Source organism: Coregonus clupeaformis, chromosome 35, assembly GCF_020615455.1.
Source record: "Coregonus clupeaformis isolate EN_2021a chromosome 35, ASM2061545v1, whole genome shotgun sequence".
Taxonomy (NCBI): domain Eukaryota; kingdom Metazoa; phylum Chordata; class Actinopteri; order Salmoniformes; family Salmonidae; genus Coregonus; species Coregonus clupeaformis.
The window spans coordinates 4,237,151-4,253,584 of NC_059226.1; the positions used below are offsets into that span (position 1 = coordinate 4,237,151).

General features: G+C 42.9%; 1 protein-coding gene across 1 annotated transcript; it reads right to left on the reverse strand.

Annotated features, from left to right (window-relative positions):
* Nucleotides 1-4,226: 4,226 nt before the first annotated feature.
* On the reverse strand, nucleotides 4,227-8,815 carry LOC121550294 (nucleolar protein 16). Its single transcript, XM_041862502.2, has 5 exons — nucleotides 8,627-8,815; nucleotides 5,645-5,753; nucleotides 5,469-5,538; nucleotides 5,032-5,138; nucleotides 4,227-4,858 (listed from the first exon to the last, which is right to left on the reverse strand). Exons 1-5 carry the CDS (start codon nucleotides 8,806-8,808, stop codon nucleotides 4,715-4,717), a joined length of 612 nt encoding a protein of 203 aa, XP_041718436.1. The 5' UTR covers nucleotides 8,809-8,815; the 3' UTR covers nucleotides 4,227-4,714.
* Between the last annotated feature and the right edge of the window lie 7,619 nt (nucleotides 8,816-16,434).

Consider the following 16,434-nt stretch of genomic DNA (forward strand, 5'->3'; position numbering starts at 1 on the left):
AAGTGTATCATTTTAAAAGGCAAATTGATCATTAGAAAACCCTTTTGCAATTATGTTAGCACAGCTGAAAACTGTTGTGCTGATTAAAGAAGCAATAAAACTGGCCTTCTTGAGACTAGTTAAGTATCTGGAGCATCAGCAATTGTGGGTTCGATTACAGGCTCAAAATGGCCAGAAACAAAGAATGCTCTTCTGAAACTCGTCAGTCTATTCTTGTTCTGAGAAATTAAGGCTATTCCATGCGAGAAATTGCCAAGAAACTGAAGATATTGTACAACGCTGTGTACTACTCCCTTCACAGAACAGCGCAAACTGGCTCTAACCAGAATAGAAAGAGGAGTGGGAGGCCCCGGTGAACAACTGAGCAAGAGGACAAATACATTAGAGTGTCTAGTTTGAGAAACAGATGCCTCACAGGTCCTCAACTGGCAGCTTCATTAAATAGTACCCACAAAACACCAGTCTCAACGTCAACAGTGAAGAGGCGACTCCGGGATACTGACCTTCTAGGCAGAGTTGCAAAGAAAAAGACATATCTCAGACTGGCCAATAAAAAGAAAAGATTAAGATGGGCAAAAGAACACAGACACTGGACAGAGGATAATTGGAAAAAGGTGTTATGGACAGACGAATCGAAGTTTGAGGTGTTCGGATCACATAGAAGAACATTTGTGAGACACAGACCAAATGAAACGATGCTGGAGGAGTGCTTGATGCCATCTGTCAAGCATGGTGGAAGCAATGTGATGGTCTGGGGGTGCTTTGGTGGTGGTAAAGTCAGAGATTTGTACAGGGTAAAAGGGACCTTGAAGAAGGGACCTTGAAGAAGGCTGTCACTCCATTATTCAACGCCATGCCATACCCTGTGGACGGCGCGTGACAATTGGCAATTTCCTCCTTCAACAGGACAATGACCCAAAGCACAGCTCCAAACTATCCAAGAACTATTTAGGGAAGAAGCAGTAAGTTGGTATTCTGTCTATAATGGAATGGCCAGCACAGTCACCGGATCTCAACCATATTGAGCTGTTGTGGGAGCAGCTTGACCGTATGGTATGTAAGAAGTGCCCATCAAGCCAATCCAACTTGTGGGAGGTGCTTCAGGAAGCATGGGGTGAAATCTCTTCAGATTACCTCAACAAATTGACAACTAGAATGCCAAAGGTCTGCAAGGCTGTAATTGCTGCAAATGGAGGATTCTTTGACGAAAGCAAAGTTTGAAGGACACAATTATTATTTAAATTAAAAATCATTATTTCTAACCTTGTCAATGACTACATTTCCTATTCATTTTGCTATATTTCCTATTCAAACTAATTTCATGTATGTTTTCATGGAAAACAAGGACATTTCGAAGTGACCCCAAACTTTTGAACGGTAGTGTACCTTTCAATCTTCGTATCTTCAACCTTCTTATCAATGACAATTAATTCCTAAAGCATGTATGAATTGTAATGCCATGTTTCTACTGCAGTAGCACCTCTGGGTGTTTTGTTTGACTGCTAAAGTGAAGTGTGGTTGTTAAAGTGATAATCTAAGATTTATACAAATAAGGCCAATTGAGGACACAGTGGGAAAATAAAGGACCACTTCATTTTTTATTTTATTTTATGGGGGGGGTAGATCAGCTTTAATATTGCAGATAGATTGTGGGTTGTATCAATTTAAATGTTTGCATAATTTCTAATCCACCTTATTATTTTTCTTTATACTGTTTTTCACCCAACCCTACCATCCTTACCCTGATTGGAGTAAACTAGTGGACAACAATACTTCATGTACACGGTACATGTAGTTAAATAATTATACATCATATTCCTAATTTCCTGTTTCTGCAAGTGCTGGATTTTCACCCACAGCAGCCAATCCACCATTCATTGTGATTTTAACTCCAATCCTCTGATGTCCACAGATTAACCCATCTTTCCCAGTATAATGCCATTTTTCAATTTCTTTGCAATACATCCCTCCACTTTACTGTGATATAAATACGAGGGTCATGAACCTCCCTATTTGTAACATTTCTACTGATATTGTCTTACAAATAAATACTTTACTCAAGAGTATAATGATATTTCACATTGACTGATCGTGGTTTTCAGATCCCCTAACAATACAGTTTGCAGGTCCATCTGAACCCTGATATTATGACATAGCTAACCATTCCTGGACCTGACTCCAAAAGCGAGCCACCGATGGACAGTACCAGAAAATATTCTCTATTGATTCTGTTTCCTCATGGCAGAGTCTGTTCAATGCCCCATATATTGAGTATTCTTTTTGTAGTAAGTATTTTATATAATAGCTTAAATTGAAACGGACAGATTGATGTTTTATGTATCAGTTCATAGACCTGATGACAAGGACATTTAGGACATCAAATAAATGTTCCCGACTAACTTGACTTTTATACGGCATTGCAGCGATGTCAGACCAAACACTACAAAAACAACAGCGGGAAACAAATCTCTAGGTTGGCTTATATAACATTGTATTGACATTTTGTACTAAAGGACAAAGTTCTGTGGTCAAATGGGAAGATGTTTTGCTGAGCAGTCATTATCTGGCATGTAAAATGATTGACTTTGCCGACTTGTTTTTTCCAACACAGACAAATCAAATCAATGTTTATTGGTCGCGTACACATATCTGCAGATGTTATCGCAGGTTCAGCAAAATGCTTGTTTGCCAATGTAGGTTAGCTCGAACACCACAACCTGCCCTGTCCAAATAGTTTAGTGGATACTATTGCCAATTATGGCTGGCACACTTACCGTATAACCGACGGTTATGGATGAAGATATTCATGAAAATAAAATAACAATTGAAATCATTATTTAAACATTTTTGTGGAACGAACAGCTGACCGAAGACGGGACGGCCGGGAATTCCTGCAGTTGAGTCCGTTTCTGAAGTAACATGGACTCTTTACAACGTGACGAAACTTTGTTGCTCCTTCGTAAACAAGCAAGGTGTTGTAGCAAACAAGTCTTCCGCGTAGGCAACGCCACCCTCCCAGCAGCAGCAGCAGCACACATAGAAATATAATGAATAGAACAGCCTTGAACCCTCTAAAGGCCAGTATATACTTGGTCTAATGACATGTCTGTGGACAATTAGAATGCTACAAGTGTCGCTTGTCAAAACATTTAATTTATACCCGGGTGGAATGTCTGTAGACCATCGCGGTGACTGTCAGTTTCCTTGTCGCAGACATGACAAAAAGTTTAAGTCTCTGCGACTGTTGCAACGTCTGTTATCATGGTTACCGGACTGCCACAGCAAACTGACCAAATCCTCCTGTGACAAGATGCAGGAGTTATTAATTATCAGATTACCTACTTTTATTTCGTCCCACAGTGGCAGTACGCCATTTTCTGTAAACTCGCCATTACCTTGTAAATAATGTTGTGGGTTTCTTTTCCTGTAATATAATGAATAAAAAGTAGCTAAAGTTAAGACGTTGTCAGCTATACGCGGGTCATTATTTGAACTGGCTAGCTAGCTAACGAGCAACGAACCAAAACATTGTTTAGAAAATTGCTTTTAGTTGCCTGGCTTGCTAGGTTAACATTTACTGAATTAATTTGTAAACTGATGTGATTATTTGTGTTAAAATAGAGAAGGTATGCCATTTGGATGTCATGCAGAGGCTTTCGTTTTATGTTTATACTTTTTCATAACAACAAGTTTGATGTCTGACGATAATGCAATATAAATTATGTCGCTACGACAATTGTCTACAAACATGTTGCTAGACGGACCCGCCTTAACCCTGGCAATTTGACTGGTAAACTCATTGGTACATTCGCAATGGCTGCCTGGTATTGTGATGCAAAAATATCTATGGAAATGTAGAATGTTCATTCAAATGATGTTAACGGATGTGGCACATGCAATGGAATGTATTTTTTGTAATATCAGTTGAGTTGAATCAACAAATCACAGCACATATTGATGTGTACACTTCTTGCTTTGCTCCTATGGGTCTAGGTTGAAGATGCAAAAATCCGAGTTCTCACTATATAAAATGGCCTTAAATTGCAAAATGTTATGAATGCAATATTTCCAACATGCGTATTCAAACCTGATGCGCACATACACATCTTTCGTTAAGTACAAACCCTTCTATGATATGTTTCTTGATAATCCCCTTTTTTTGTGTGTGTTCAGTTGTAATACTTTAAATACTTATATTATATGCTGCTGTAAGGTTCTCACTCAGATGTCTTAAATGTCTCATTTAATTTTTTTACACAGTGACATGTTACAACCTTTTGCACAAGCTTGACAAATGATTCTATGCTTATACATCTTCAAAAAAAAATATCCAAAAAGGAAATGCATTAATGAAGACAAACATATGTTGACTTCATTACAAAAGCAGTCTTAAATGTTCTTACTGTATATAATTTGTGTAACTATTTTTGGGAAACATACTGGAAATATGAAAAAATAACAATAAAGTATTTGATTTTATGCATGTTGAAAATCATGTCTGGTCTTTTTCTCATATGTTTACAGTTCTTTAAAATCCCAACTCACAGTCCGTGTTCTAAATTAAGAAAGCTTGTGTTTCTGGGTGCACTTTGACCCCCTCTACTGTTCATCTTTGCCAGTCAGTGCTCCCAGACTGCCCCCCACCGATAAAGAGGAAGAATGGTTACTCTCCCCCTTCACATTGAAAGTCGTTGACCACCAAAGACAGCCACAGTTATGTGGAAACTGCTTTGCCACCTTTGAGAGACTCCATGAAGGTGGTGTATTCCTCTGGATGGCAGCGTTTATACTGGTCCACTTTCCTCCTGATCTGTGAGGGCGTGTCCTGGTAATAGTTCTTCTCATCTCTGGCCATAGCCTACAGAAGCAGAAAAAAATGTGGTCTCACAATGCCCATAACAACGTACAGTACTTATTGCTTTGACCCAAAAGACAATATACTGCAACTACAGGAATACCAGAGCAACCTTTGAAACACTACTGTACATAGATGTCAAGTAAGGTGAGGTGAAACTCATCAGCTGTTCTCACCTTGTAGTTCTCGCTGTGTTCCCTCACCATGTACTGCACGTACTCGATCAAGTCTGTGGATAAGGTCTTTGTGTCTTTCTCTGGGAGACTGGCCTCTGCCACCAGTTCTGTTGAAAACAAGATATACATGAGTCCACATGAACAGATCTTCTGATCAAATGTAATAGGTGAAGCGTTGCATATGTTAATAACTAGTCATATTACTGTCACAGGGAATGTGTATACAGTGGGTGTATTGGTCCTCTGTAGCTCAGTTGGTAGAGCATGCATGGCGCTTGCAACGGCAGGATAGTTGGCGGGACCACCCGTACGTAAAATGTATGTACGCATGACTAAGTCATTTTGGATAAAAGTGTCTGCTAAATGGCATATTAACATCCTGCTGGGTGAAGAACACAAACATTATGTCTAACAAGAAATTATGATCGGTTCCTTACCATTGAGTACGTATGGCTTCCTTACAAATTTGGGGGCGGGAGTGTCTTCAGTTCTCTCCACAGCAGCAATCTGTAGACATATCAATTATAAGTGACTCATAATTCAATTCACTAAAAGATTAGGCCATAATTATTGAATGCATAGCATATCACCATGATGGACAGGATATACTCACGGTTGGTGTCTTAATTGGGAGGGCGCGGTTTGGGTCAAATGCCAGACCCATGTCTCGCAAGTTTCTTGCCACAGACTTCTTATCACTCCAGGCATTTCGGATCTGAGGACTTGGAATGAACATTAATTCGTTACACTACTATAGCCATCTACCCATACGTTTCTGATAAGTGGGTGAAGTATTGTATGTCTTGATAGATATATATAAACTCAGCAAAAAAAGAAACATCCTCTCACTGTCAACTGCGTTTATTTTCAGCAAACTTAACATGTGTAAATATTTGTATGAACATAAGATTCAACAACTGAGACATAAACTGAACAAGTTCCACAGACATGTGACTAACAGAAATTGAATAATGTGTCCCTGAACAAAGGGGGGGGTCAAAATCAAAAGTAACTGTCAGTATCTGGTGTGGCCACCAGCTGCATTAAGTACTGCAGTGCATCTCCTCATGGCCTGCACCAGATTTGCCAGTTCTTGCTGTGAGATGTTACCCCACTCTTCCACCAAGGCACCTGCAAGTTCCCAGACATTTCTGGGGGGAGTGGCCCTAGCCCTCACCCTCTGATCCAACAGATCCCAGACGTGCTCAATGGGATTGAGATCCGGGCTCTTCGCTGGCCATGGCAGAACACTGACATTCCTGTCTTGCAGGAAATCACGCGCAGAACGAGCAGTATGGCTGGTGGCATTGTCATGCTGGAGGGTCATGTCAGGATGAGCCTGCAGGAAGGGTACCACATGAGGAAGGAGGATGTCTTCCCTGTAACGCACAGCGTTGAGATTGCCTGCAAGATGATGTTGCGACACACTGCCCCAGACCATGACGGACCCTCCACCTCCATATCGATCCCGCTCCAGAGTACAGGCCTCGGTGTAATGCTCATTCCTTCGACAATAAACGCGAATCCGACCATCACCCCTGGTGAGACAAAACCGCGACTCGTCAGTGAAGAGCTCTTTTTGCCAGTCCTGTCTGGTCCAGCGACGGTGGGTTTGTGCCCATAGGCGATGTTGTTGCCGGTGATGTCTGGTGAGGACCTGCCTTACAAACAGGCCTACAAGCCCTCAGTCCAGCCTATTGCAGACAGTCTGAGCACTGATGGAGGGATTGTGCGTTCCTGGTGTAACTCGGGCAGTTGTTATTGCCATCCTATACCTGTCCCGCAGGTGTGATGTTCGGATGTACCGATCCTGTGCAGGTGTTGTTACACGTGGTCTGCCACTGCGAGGACGATCAGCTGTCCGTCCTGTCTCCCTGTAGCGCTGTCTTAGGCGTCTCACAGTACGGACATTGCAATTTATTGCACTGGCCACAGCTGCAGTCCTCATGCCTGCTTGCAGCATGCCTAAGGCACGTTCATGCAGATGAGCAGGGACCCTGGGCATCTTTCTTTTGGTGTTTTTCAGAGTCAGTTGAAAGGCCTCTTTAGTGTCCTAAGTTTTCATAACTGTGACCTTAATTGCCTACCATCTGTAAGCTGTTAGTGTCTTAACGACCGTTCCACAGGTGCATGTTCATTAATTGTTTATGGTTAATTGAACAAGCATGGGAAACAGTGTTTAAACCCTTTACAATGAAGATCTGTGAAGTTATTTTGATTTTTACAAATTATCTTTGAAAGACAGGGTCCTGAAAAAGGGACGTTTCTTTTTCTGCTGAGTTTATATATATATATATATATTTTTTTTTAGGGGGTAGATCAGCTTTAATATTGCAGATAGATGCATCTTCCATCAATGTAATTGTCTGCATCATTTCCAATCCCCCATTCAAGGGTTTTTCTTTATTTTTACTATTTTATACATTTTAGAATAATAGTGAAGACATCAAAACTATGAAATAACACATATGGAATCATGTAGTAACCAAAAAAGTGTTAAACAAATCAAAATATATTTTATATTTGAGATTTTTCTAATAGCCACCCTTTGCCTTGACAGCTTTGCACTCTCTTGGCATTCTCTCAACCAGATTCACCTGGAATGCTTTTCCAAAAGTCTTGAAGGAGTTCCCACATTTACTGAGCACTTGTTTGCTGCTTTTCCTTCACTCTGCCGTCCATCCCAAACCATCTCAATTGGGTTGAGGTCGGGGGTTGTGGAGGCCAGGTGATCTGATGCAGCACTCCATCACTCTCCTTCTTGGTAAAATAGCCCTTACACAGCCAGGAGGTGTGTTGGGTCATTGTCCTGTTGAAAAACAAATGATAGTCCCACTAAGCCCAAACCAGGTGGGATGGCGTATCGATGTAGAATGCTGTGGTAGCCATGCTGGTTAAGTGTGCCTTTAATTCTAAATAAATCAGTCACCGTCAGTGTCATCAGCAAAGCACCCCCACACCATAACACCTCCTCCTCCATGCTTTACGGTGGGAACTACACATACGGAGATAATCCGTACCCACACTGTGTCTCACAAAGACATGGCGGTTGGAACCAAAATCTTCTTATTGGTGTCCTTTAGTACTGGTTTCTTTGCAGCAATTCGACCATAATGGCCTGATTCACACAGTCCCATTTTTGTAACATTTTTTAAACATCCCCTCTGAACAGTTGATGTTGAGATGTGACTGTGACTTGAACTCTGTGAAGCATTTATTAGGCTGCAATTTCTGAGGATGGTAACTCTAATGAACTTATCCTCTGCAGCAGAGGTTACTCTGGGTCTTCCATTCCTGTGGCGGTCCTCATGAGAGCCAGTTTCATCATAGCACTTGACGGTTTTTGCGACTGCACTTGAAGAAACTTTCAAAGTTCTTGACATTTTCCGTGAATAGACTAGATACAATAATCATAGTTATAACGTTTTGCTAGCTAGTAAAGTTAGCTGGCTAGATTGCTTTCATTGCTAGCAAACCTAACTAGCTAGCTAACGTTAGTTACGTTAGTAGAAACAACCACACAGACACAGCATGGGATGAGTTAACGTTAGCATTGCTAGCATCGTTTGTTTTTCATCAGCAATATTCGACTTACCACTCTATTCTCGGGGCTTCCCTTTTCTTAAACTGCTTTTTCAGTTTCTTTCTGTCTTTACTGTAGTCAAACGTGTTTCTTTTACTTTTCTTTTTGGCTTTCGGCATTGTTACTTTGCTTTCACACGAGCTACCTTTTAATTCTGAACAACAACGCGTGGAACTGAGCAAGCGAGGACGCATGTGTTGGTGTCACGTGGGTGGAATAAACGCCCCTTTACCTTTGACCTTCTGTAGTAAAAGAAATAAGAAACACATATTATTACAATAGTAGCGGATTAAATAATAGTATCAATATAATATTACTATCAAAAACTAATTGAAAGTCATTCAATTATGGGCCATAATTTGATAACAGGGAAGGTGTGACAATTACCTATTCTGGTTCTAGTGGTGCTGATCATGCTGCTACTGGTGATGATGATGATGATTATGATGAAGGATGAGGGATTCATTATGAAATACAATTATGGATTTGTTTGCAAGTAATATAACCCAAGAGTAGTCATTCTTCATCCGTGCCAACCTATTGGTTCCAACCAACTAGCCTACTTGGGAATCAGGGATCCCTGACTGCAAACATCAGAAAGATGTATGTTTCCATCTGGGTTCATTTCAATTGATTGACAATGACAAACATGGCAAGGACTTTTAGCAACGATTGGGTTGAAATTGGTTGTCTTTGTTATTTTCAGAATATATTTCTCAACAAATTAGAAAGGAAAATGTATGCAAGCATGGGAGAAAGAGAGAGGAAGAGGAGAGAGAGAGAGTTTGCCACCTCTGTGCAAAATCTATTCCAGGTGACAATATCCTCAAAGACATGAACATCCAAGAGGATTTCTACATTTCATTCTGACCACAAAAAGAAAATAAGGAGGCTTGTAGTGGTATCATAATTGTTACGGATACAGGTATCCTGTGTCCTGTGTTTTTCTCTCCTTCTGCCCTAATCACAGGTGTCCTGTATGTTCCTGATTGGTGGTCGTTGAGGTGTCTGATGATTGGACCAATCAGTGAACATTCCTGTGAATTGCACCACCTGTTACTCGTTTGTTCAATCACACATCCCATGTTATAAAAACCAAACTTGTGTGTGTTGCAAGAGAGAGAGATTTTTGCCATATGTGAGTATGGACACGGTGGTGTCCTGTGTGTTGTGTACTCACTAAGTTGTTGGTTACCCTATTGGTAACTTTGTTAGAAGCCATTTCTTTATGTGAGTTTGGATACTGTTGTGTCCTGTGTATTGTGTACGTACTTTATTGCTGATTACCCTGTTTTGTAGCTTGGTGTGTTTCTGGGAAAAGGGGAGTTTAAGCTAGTTGCCCTTGGGCGTACATTACCCGTAGGAAGAAATCTGTCTAAAAACACTAGTTAGACCTGGAGCGGACCACCCACTGTACTTTTGTATGACTAGCAGTAGCCTAGCGGTTCTTTAGGCAGGCTAGATCAGTTTAGGGGGTTTTACACTATTGTTTCATTTCTTGGGTCCTGCTCAGCCCTTTTTCCCAAACCCTTACCGTGTGTTCTGAAATAAACCATGTGTGTTTGACGGTAGTTCATGGTAGTTGTGTCCTATTTGTTCTCACTGTTCCATACTACACTTATAATTTGCATGAATTTATGTTACGGGTCTCATGTCCGTCACCCTAGACGTTTAAAAGCCACGGGGTTCGTAACATAAAGTGGGGGCTCGTCCGGGATCTATCCCATGCTGCTCATGTAAATTAGTTAGTGTCTGGTTCAGTGTTGAGCTTGGCAGCTGTAACTACCTGTTTTTTTTGTGTGTTCAGTAGTCGACGGCTCGTGTTGCTAGTAGGATGGCTACTTTTGAGTTGGAGGCATTTTTGGAAAACCCTACGTGGGAGGTTTTTGATAATTGCCGTAGAGTGGATCTACAGGCTTTGGCTGACCACTTTTCTGTACCCATACCGAGGGGTTTAGTGAAAGCAGAAGTTAGGGAAGTAGTGCTAGCGATATTGTTAAACGAGCGAGTGCTTGAGTTACCGCCGCCTGAGTCTGCTGCTCCTGTAGGGGATGTGGTTGCTGTTCCTGTAAGCCCATCAGTGTCTGAGGACGAGGCTAAGGCTCCAGCCACATTGCCCCGTTATGACCCACTCTCCCCACTGACTGACAGTGATGCCAGGATCGATGTCCGCTCGACACGGCTCCAAATGGAGGCGGAAGAGCGGGCACAAATCAGGCAAGACAAGCTGGAGACGCGTAAGCTAGAGGCAGAACAGGAGACGCGTAAGCTAGAGGCAGAACAGGAGACGCGTAAGCTAGAGGCAGAACTGGAGACGCGTAGGCTTGATCAAGAACTGGAGACGCGTAGGCTTGATCAAGAACTGGAGACGCGTAAGATGGAACTGGAGGTGCGTAAAATGGAACTGGAGGCAGAAACAGCGAGGTTAGTCGCTGCTCATACTATGCCTGCTAGTGAGCCATCCTCACCAGCTGTGTCGGCTGCTACGTTTGATATTAGTAGGCAGATCACCTTGGTACCTGTGTTCAGGGAGTCAGAGGTTGATTCCTATTTCAGTGTGTTTGAACGTATAGCGGTAGCATTGAAATGGCCCGAAGAGGTATGGTGCCTATTACTTCAGTGTAAACTAACAGGTAAAGCCCAAGAGGTTCTGGCAGCGCTACCTCTTGAAGACAGTTTGAATTATGAAGTGGTCAAAGCTACTGTTCTTCGTGCCTATGAGCTTGTTCCTGAGGCATATCGACAGAGATTTAGGTCTCATAAAAAGTCTCCTACTCAGACTTATGTGGAGTTTGCTAGAGACAAAGGAAATCTGTTTGACAAATGGCACAGTGCTAGTAAGGTAACTGATTTTACCTCTCTACGGGAGTTAATCTTGTTAGAAGAGTTTAAAAATTGCTTACCGGAACGCATTGTAGTTTATCTGAACGAACAGAAAGTATCCTCACTGTCGGAAGCGTCTGTATTGGCAGACGAGTTTGTGTTGACGCATAAGAGCGTGTTTTCGGCTCGTACGGAGAGCAGGGCTGCGGAGTTGCTAACTTTTAGTCCTAGTCGACCAGCAGTACATCCAGCGCGCCCAAAAGATGTGCGTCACTGTTTCTATTGTCATAAGGTGGGACATTTGGTTAGTGATTGCTTTTTGCTTAAACGCAAGCCGGGGATGCCTCAGCACGCCAGGCCGCCAACGGGTGTTGGGCTGATTCGTACGGTTGTAAGGCCAGAATCAAGACAGAAGCCTCATAGTGAATGTGGTTTGAAAGTCCCTGTCCCAGATCACAGTTATGAACCGTTCATTTTTGAGGGGTTTGTTTCTATATCAGATGATGAAGCGTCTCAGCGTCCAGTTAGAATCCTCAGAGATACTGGTGCGGCGCAGTCGTTCATACTCGCTGATGTGTTGCCCTTGTCCAGTAATACATATTGTGGTTCCAGTGTGTTAGTACAAGGAATTGAAATGGGTTTCGTCCCAGTGCCATTGCACTTTGTGAACGTACACTCTGAATTAGTCAGTGGATTGTTCAGAGTTGGCGTACGTCCTAGGTTGCCAGTAAAAGGTGTGACATTTATAATGGGCAACGATATTGCCGGAGGAAAGGTGATACCCGTATTGGAGGTATTGGATAAAAGTGACCAGTCTCTCTCTGAGGAGCTGGCACAAGGTTATCCAGATGTGTTCCCCGCTTGTGCTGTCACACGTGCTCAAGCACGACAAGTGGGTGAAGTGATAGATTTGTCAGACACGATTCTATTCAGAGAGTGTGACCCAGAGGATAGTTCGGGTGCTACCTCTGGTAAGCTGATGCAGTCTGACCAACAGCCCAGAGAAAGGAAGAAGGATGTGGAACTTGTTGCGGAGGCAATACAGTTACCAGTTACTCGTGAGCAGCTGATCGCTAACCAACAGGTTGACATTAGCCTGGCTAAATGTTTTTCTGGTGTTGTCTCAGAGGAGGAGCTAAAGAAGAAAAACATGGCATACTTCATTGATGGTAATCTCCTCATGCGTAAATGGACATCCCATGTTGACGCTGGCGGAGATTGGAATGCTGGTTACCAAATAGTGATTCCTACAGCCTTTCGACCAAATGTTTTATCCCTCGCTCATGATCACCAGTGGTCCGGACATCTGGGAGTCACCAAGACTTATGATCGTGTTTTGCGACATTTCTTTTGGCCTGGCTTAAAACAAGATGTGGCTCAGTTCTGTCGGACTTGCCACACCTGTCAAGTAGTTGGGAAACCGAACCAGGTTATTTCCCCCGCGCCTCTTTGTCCCATACCGGCCATAGGTGAACCATTCGAGCATGTGATGGTTGATTGTGTTGGACCATTACCAAAAACAAAATCTGGTAACCAGTTTATGTTGACAATTATGTGTGTGGCCACCAGGTACCCAGAGGCCATTCCTCTGCGAAGGATTACTGCTCCAGTGGTGAGTAAAGCATTGATCAAATTCTTCTCAACTTTTGGATTACCTAAGGTGATACAAACTGATCAGGGTACGAATTTCCTTTCTACACTTTTCAAACAAGTGTTAAAATCCTTGTCAGTTACACACCGTGTGTCAAGCGCATATCACCCAGAGTCTCAGGGTGCGCTTGAACGTTGGCATCAGACACTGAAGTCTATGCTCCGTAAATATTGCATGGAATCTGAGAAAGATTGGGATGAGGGAGTTCCTCTAGTGTTGTTTGCTGTCCGTGAGACAGTACAGGAATCCCTAGGGTTCAGCCCAGCTGAACTGGTGTTTGGACACACCATGAGAGGACCTATGAAAGTCCTTAAGGATCAGTTTTTGTCACAAGAGTTGTGTGTGAAAGAAAATGTGTTGGACTACGTTAGTCGCTTTCGTGAGCGCCTACATGCTGCCTGTGCTCTAGCAAAGGAAGCACTGTCTTCCTCACAGAAACGGATGAAACGACACTATGACACACAGGCTGTTTCTCGTTCACTGCAGCCAGGTGACCGAGTTCTTGTGTTGTTGCCTGTGCCAGGAGCGTCATTGTCAGCACGTTTCTCTGGTCCTTATGTCATTGAAAAGAAACTAACTGAAACTGACTATGTGATACAGACTCCTGATAGAAAACGCCAATCTCGTGTGTGCCACGTTAACATGTTGAAGACATACCACACCAGACCCGTCACTCAGGTAGACAGTCCAGAGAAACTGGCCGAGTTGGCTGTCTCTGTTGCTGCTACGGCTGTAGTGGGAGGTCATGTTAATGATGTGGACGGAGATGGTTTGGAGTTGCGCAATACTCAGCAGCAGTGTGCTAGATTGCCCAATTCAGAGATGCTGCTGTCTCTCCCGTCAAGCCTGATTCATTTAACGGACAGACAGTCAGATGATATTGTGAGACTATTACACAGCTTTCCATGTCTTTTTAATGATGTTCCTACATGTACAAATGTGTTAGAACATGACATTAATGTTGGAAACGCTGCACCTATCAAGCAACATCCGTATCGTGTCAACGTCGCTAAGAGAAAGATAATGAGGGGTGAGGTCGGTTATTTGCTGGAGAATAACCTGGCTATGCCAAGTTCAAGTCCTTGGAGTTCTCCGTGCATTCTGGTTCCTAAACCTGATGGGACATCCAGATTATGTACGGACTATCGGAAAGTCAATGCGGTCACAGTGCCCGACTCGTTCCCGTTACCCAGACTGGATGACTGTATTGATACTGTTGGTGCTGCTACTTATGTAACCAAATTAGATCTTCTAAAGGTTACTGGCAGGTGCCGTTAACCCCACGTGCCTCCGACATCTCTGCCTTTGTGACCCCAGATCACTTCCTACAATATGCTGTCATGGCATTTGGGATGCGGAACGCACCAGCCACTTTCCAACGCCTGGTTAACACAGTATTGGCTGGAGTTCGTAATTGTAGTGCTTACCTTGATGATCTGGTAATTTATTCAACTGAGTGGTCTGATCATGTTAACACTCTAAGGGTAGTGTGTGAACGTCTAGCAACCGCTTCTCTAACCCTGAACTTAGCAAAGTGCGAGTTTGGGAAGGCCACTGTTACGTATCTTGGTAAACAGGTCGGCCATGGTCAGGTGCGCCCTGTAGATGCCAAGGTCTCAGCTATAAACGCATTTCCCGCACCTACCACCAGAAGAGAGCTACGCCGTTTTTTAGGGATGGTTGGCTACTACCGTAGTTTCTGTAAAAATTTCTCTGCGGTAGTTGCTCCATTAACGGATTTGCTCAGTCCGGCGAGAAAATTTGTATGGTCTGAAGATTGTTGTACTGCTTTCAACACTGCTAAAGCACTCTTGTGTAGTACTCCTGTTCTTGCTGCGCCAGATTTTGAGCGGCCGTTTAAACTGGAGGTAGATGCAAGTGCCAGAGGTGCTGGTGCTGTTCTACTGCAGCAAGACCAGAGTGGAGTGGACCATCCTGTCTGTTATTTTTCACGGAAATTTAGCAAATGTCAGACAAACTATTCCACCATTGAACAAGAAGCTCTAGCTTTGTTGTTAGCTCTGCAGTACTTTGAAGTTTATGTTGGTTCCAGTGCATTACCAGTGGTAGTGTATACTGACCATAACCCCTTAGTTTTTCTCCACCGGATGTACAACCAGAACCAACGCCTTATGCGTTGGGCACTTGTCGTGCAAAATTATAATTTGGAGAAAAAAAAAGGGGTTAGATAATGTGATGGCAGATGCTTTGTCTCGTGTTTGATGATCTAGGTTTTTTTTGTTATCCCGGCAGGATGATTATAGAAATTTGGGTGTTGTGATAGTACGTGTGTCGCAAACCATTGTGGTTTGCTCTTTTAAGGGGTGGGAGTGTTACGGATACAGGTATCCTGTGTCCTGTGTTTTTTCTCTCCTTCTGCCCTAATCACAGGTGTCCTGTATGTTCCTGATTGGTGGTCGTTGAGGTGTCTGATGATTGGACCAATCAGTGAACATTCCTGTGAATTGCACCACCTGTTACTCGTTTGTTCAATCACACATCCCATGTTATAAAAACCCAAACTGTTGGTTTTGCAAGAGAGAGAATTTTTGCCATATGTGAGTATGGACACGGTGGTGTCCTGTGTGTTGTGTACTCACTAAGTTGTTGGTTACCCTATTGGTAACTTTGTTAGAAGCCATTTCTTTATGTGAGTTTGGATACTGTTGTGTCCTGTGTATTGTGTACGTACTTTATTGCTGATTACCCTGTTTTGTAGCTTGGTGTGTTTCTGGGAAAAGGGGAGTTTAAGCTAGTTGCCCTTGGGCGTACATTACCCGTAGGAAGAAATCTGTCTAAAAACACTAGTTAGACCTGAGCGGACCACCCACTGTACTTTTGTATGACTAGCAGTAGCCTAGCGGTTCTTTAGGCAGGCTAGATCAGTTTAGGGGGTTTTACACTATTGTTTCATTTCTTGGGTCCTGCTCAGCCCTTTTTCCCAAACCCTTACCGTGTGTTCTGAAATAAACCATGTGTGTTTGACGGTAGTTCATGGTAGTTGTGTCCTATTTGTTCTCACTGTTCCATACTACACTTATAATTTGCATGAATTTATGTTACGGGTCTCATGTCCGTCACCCTAGACGTTTAAAAGCCACGGGGTTCGTAACAATAATGTATTCTCCCTTGTCTTCTGGGGACCATGGTAACCAGGTTGACAGTATCAAACCTCATTCGGGGGTGTAAGGGAACACATATTGTACTGAGAAGGAGGGAGCTCACTTTTTTGAACCATTGGGTTAGTGTGTTTTCTCAGGAGCGTTGATTAGATTTCATACTCTCCAAATGGACTTTGGTATATGACTTTCCATTTCCTTCACCTTAATGGAGGAGGATGCTGCTA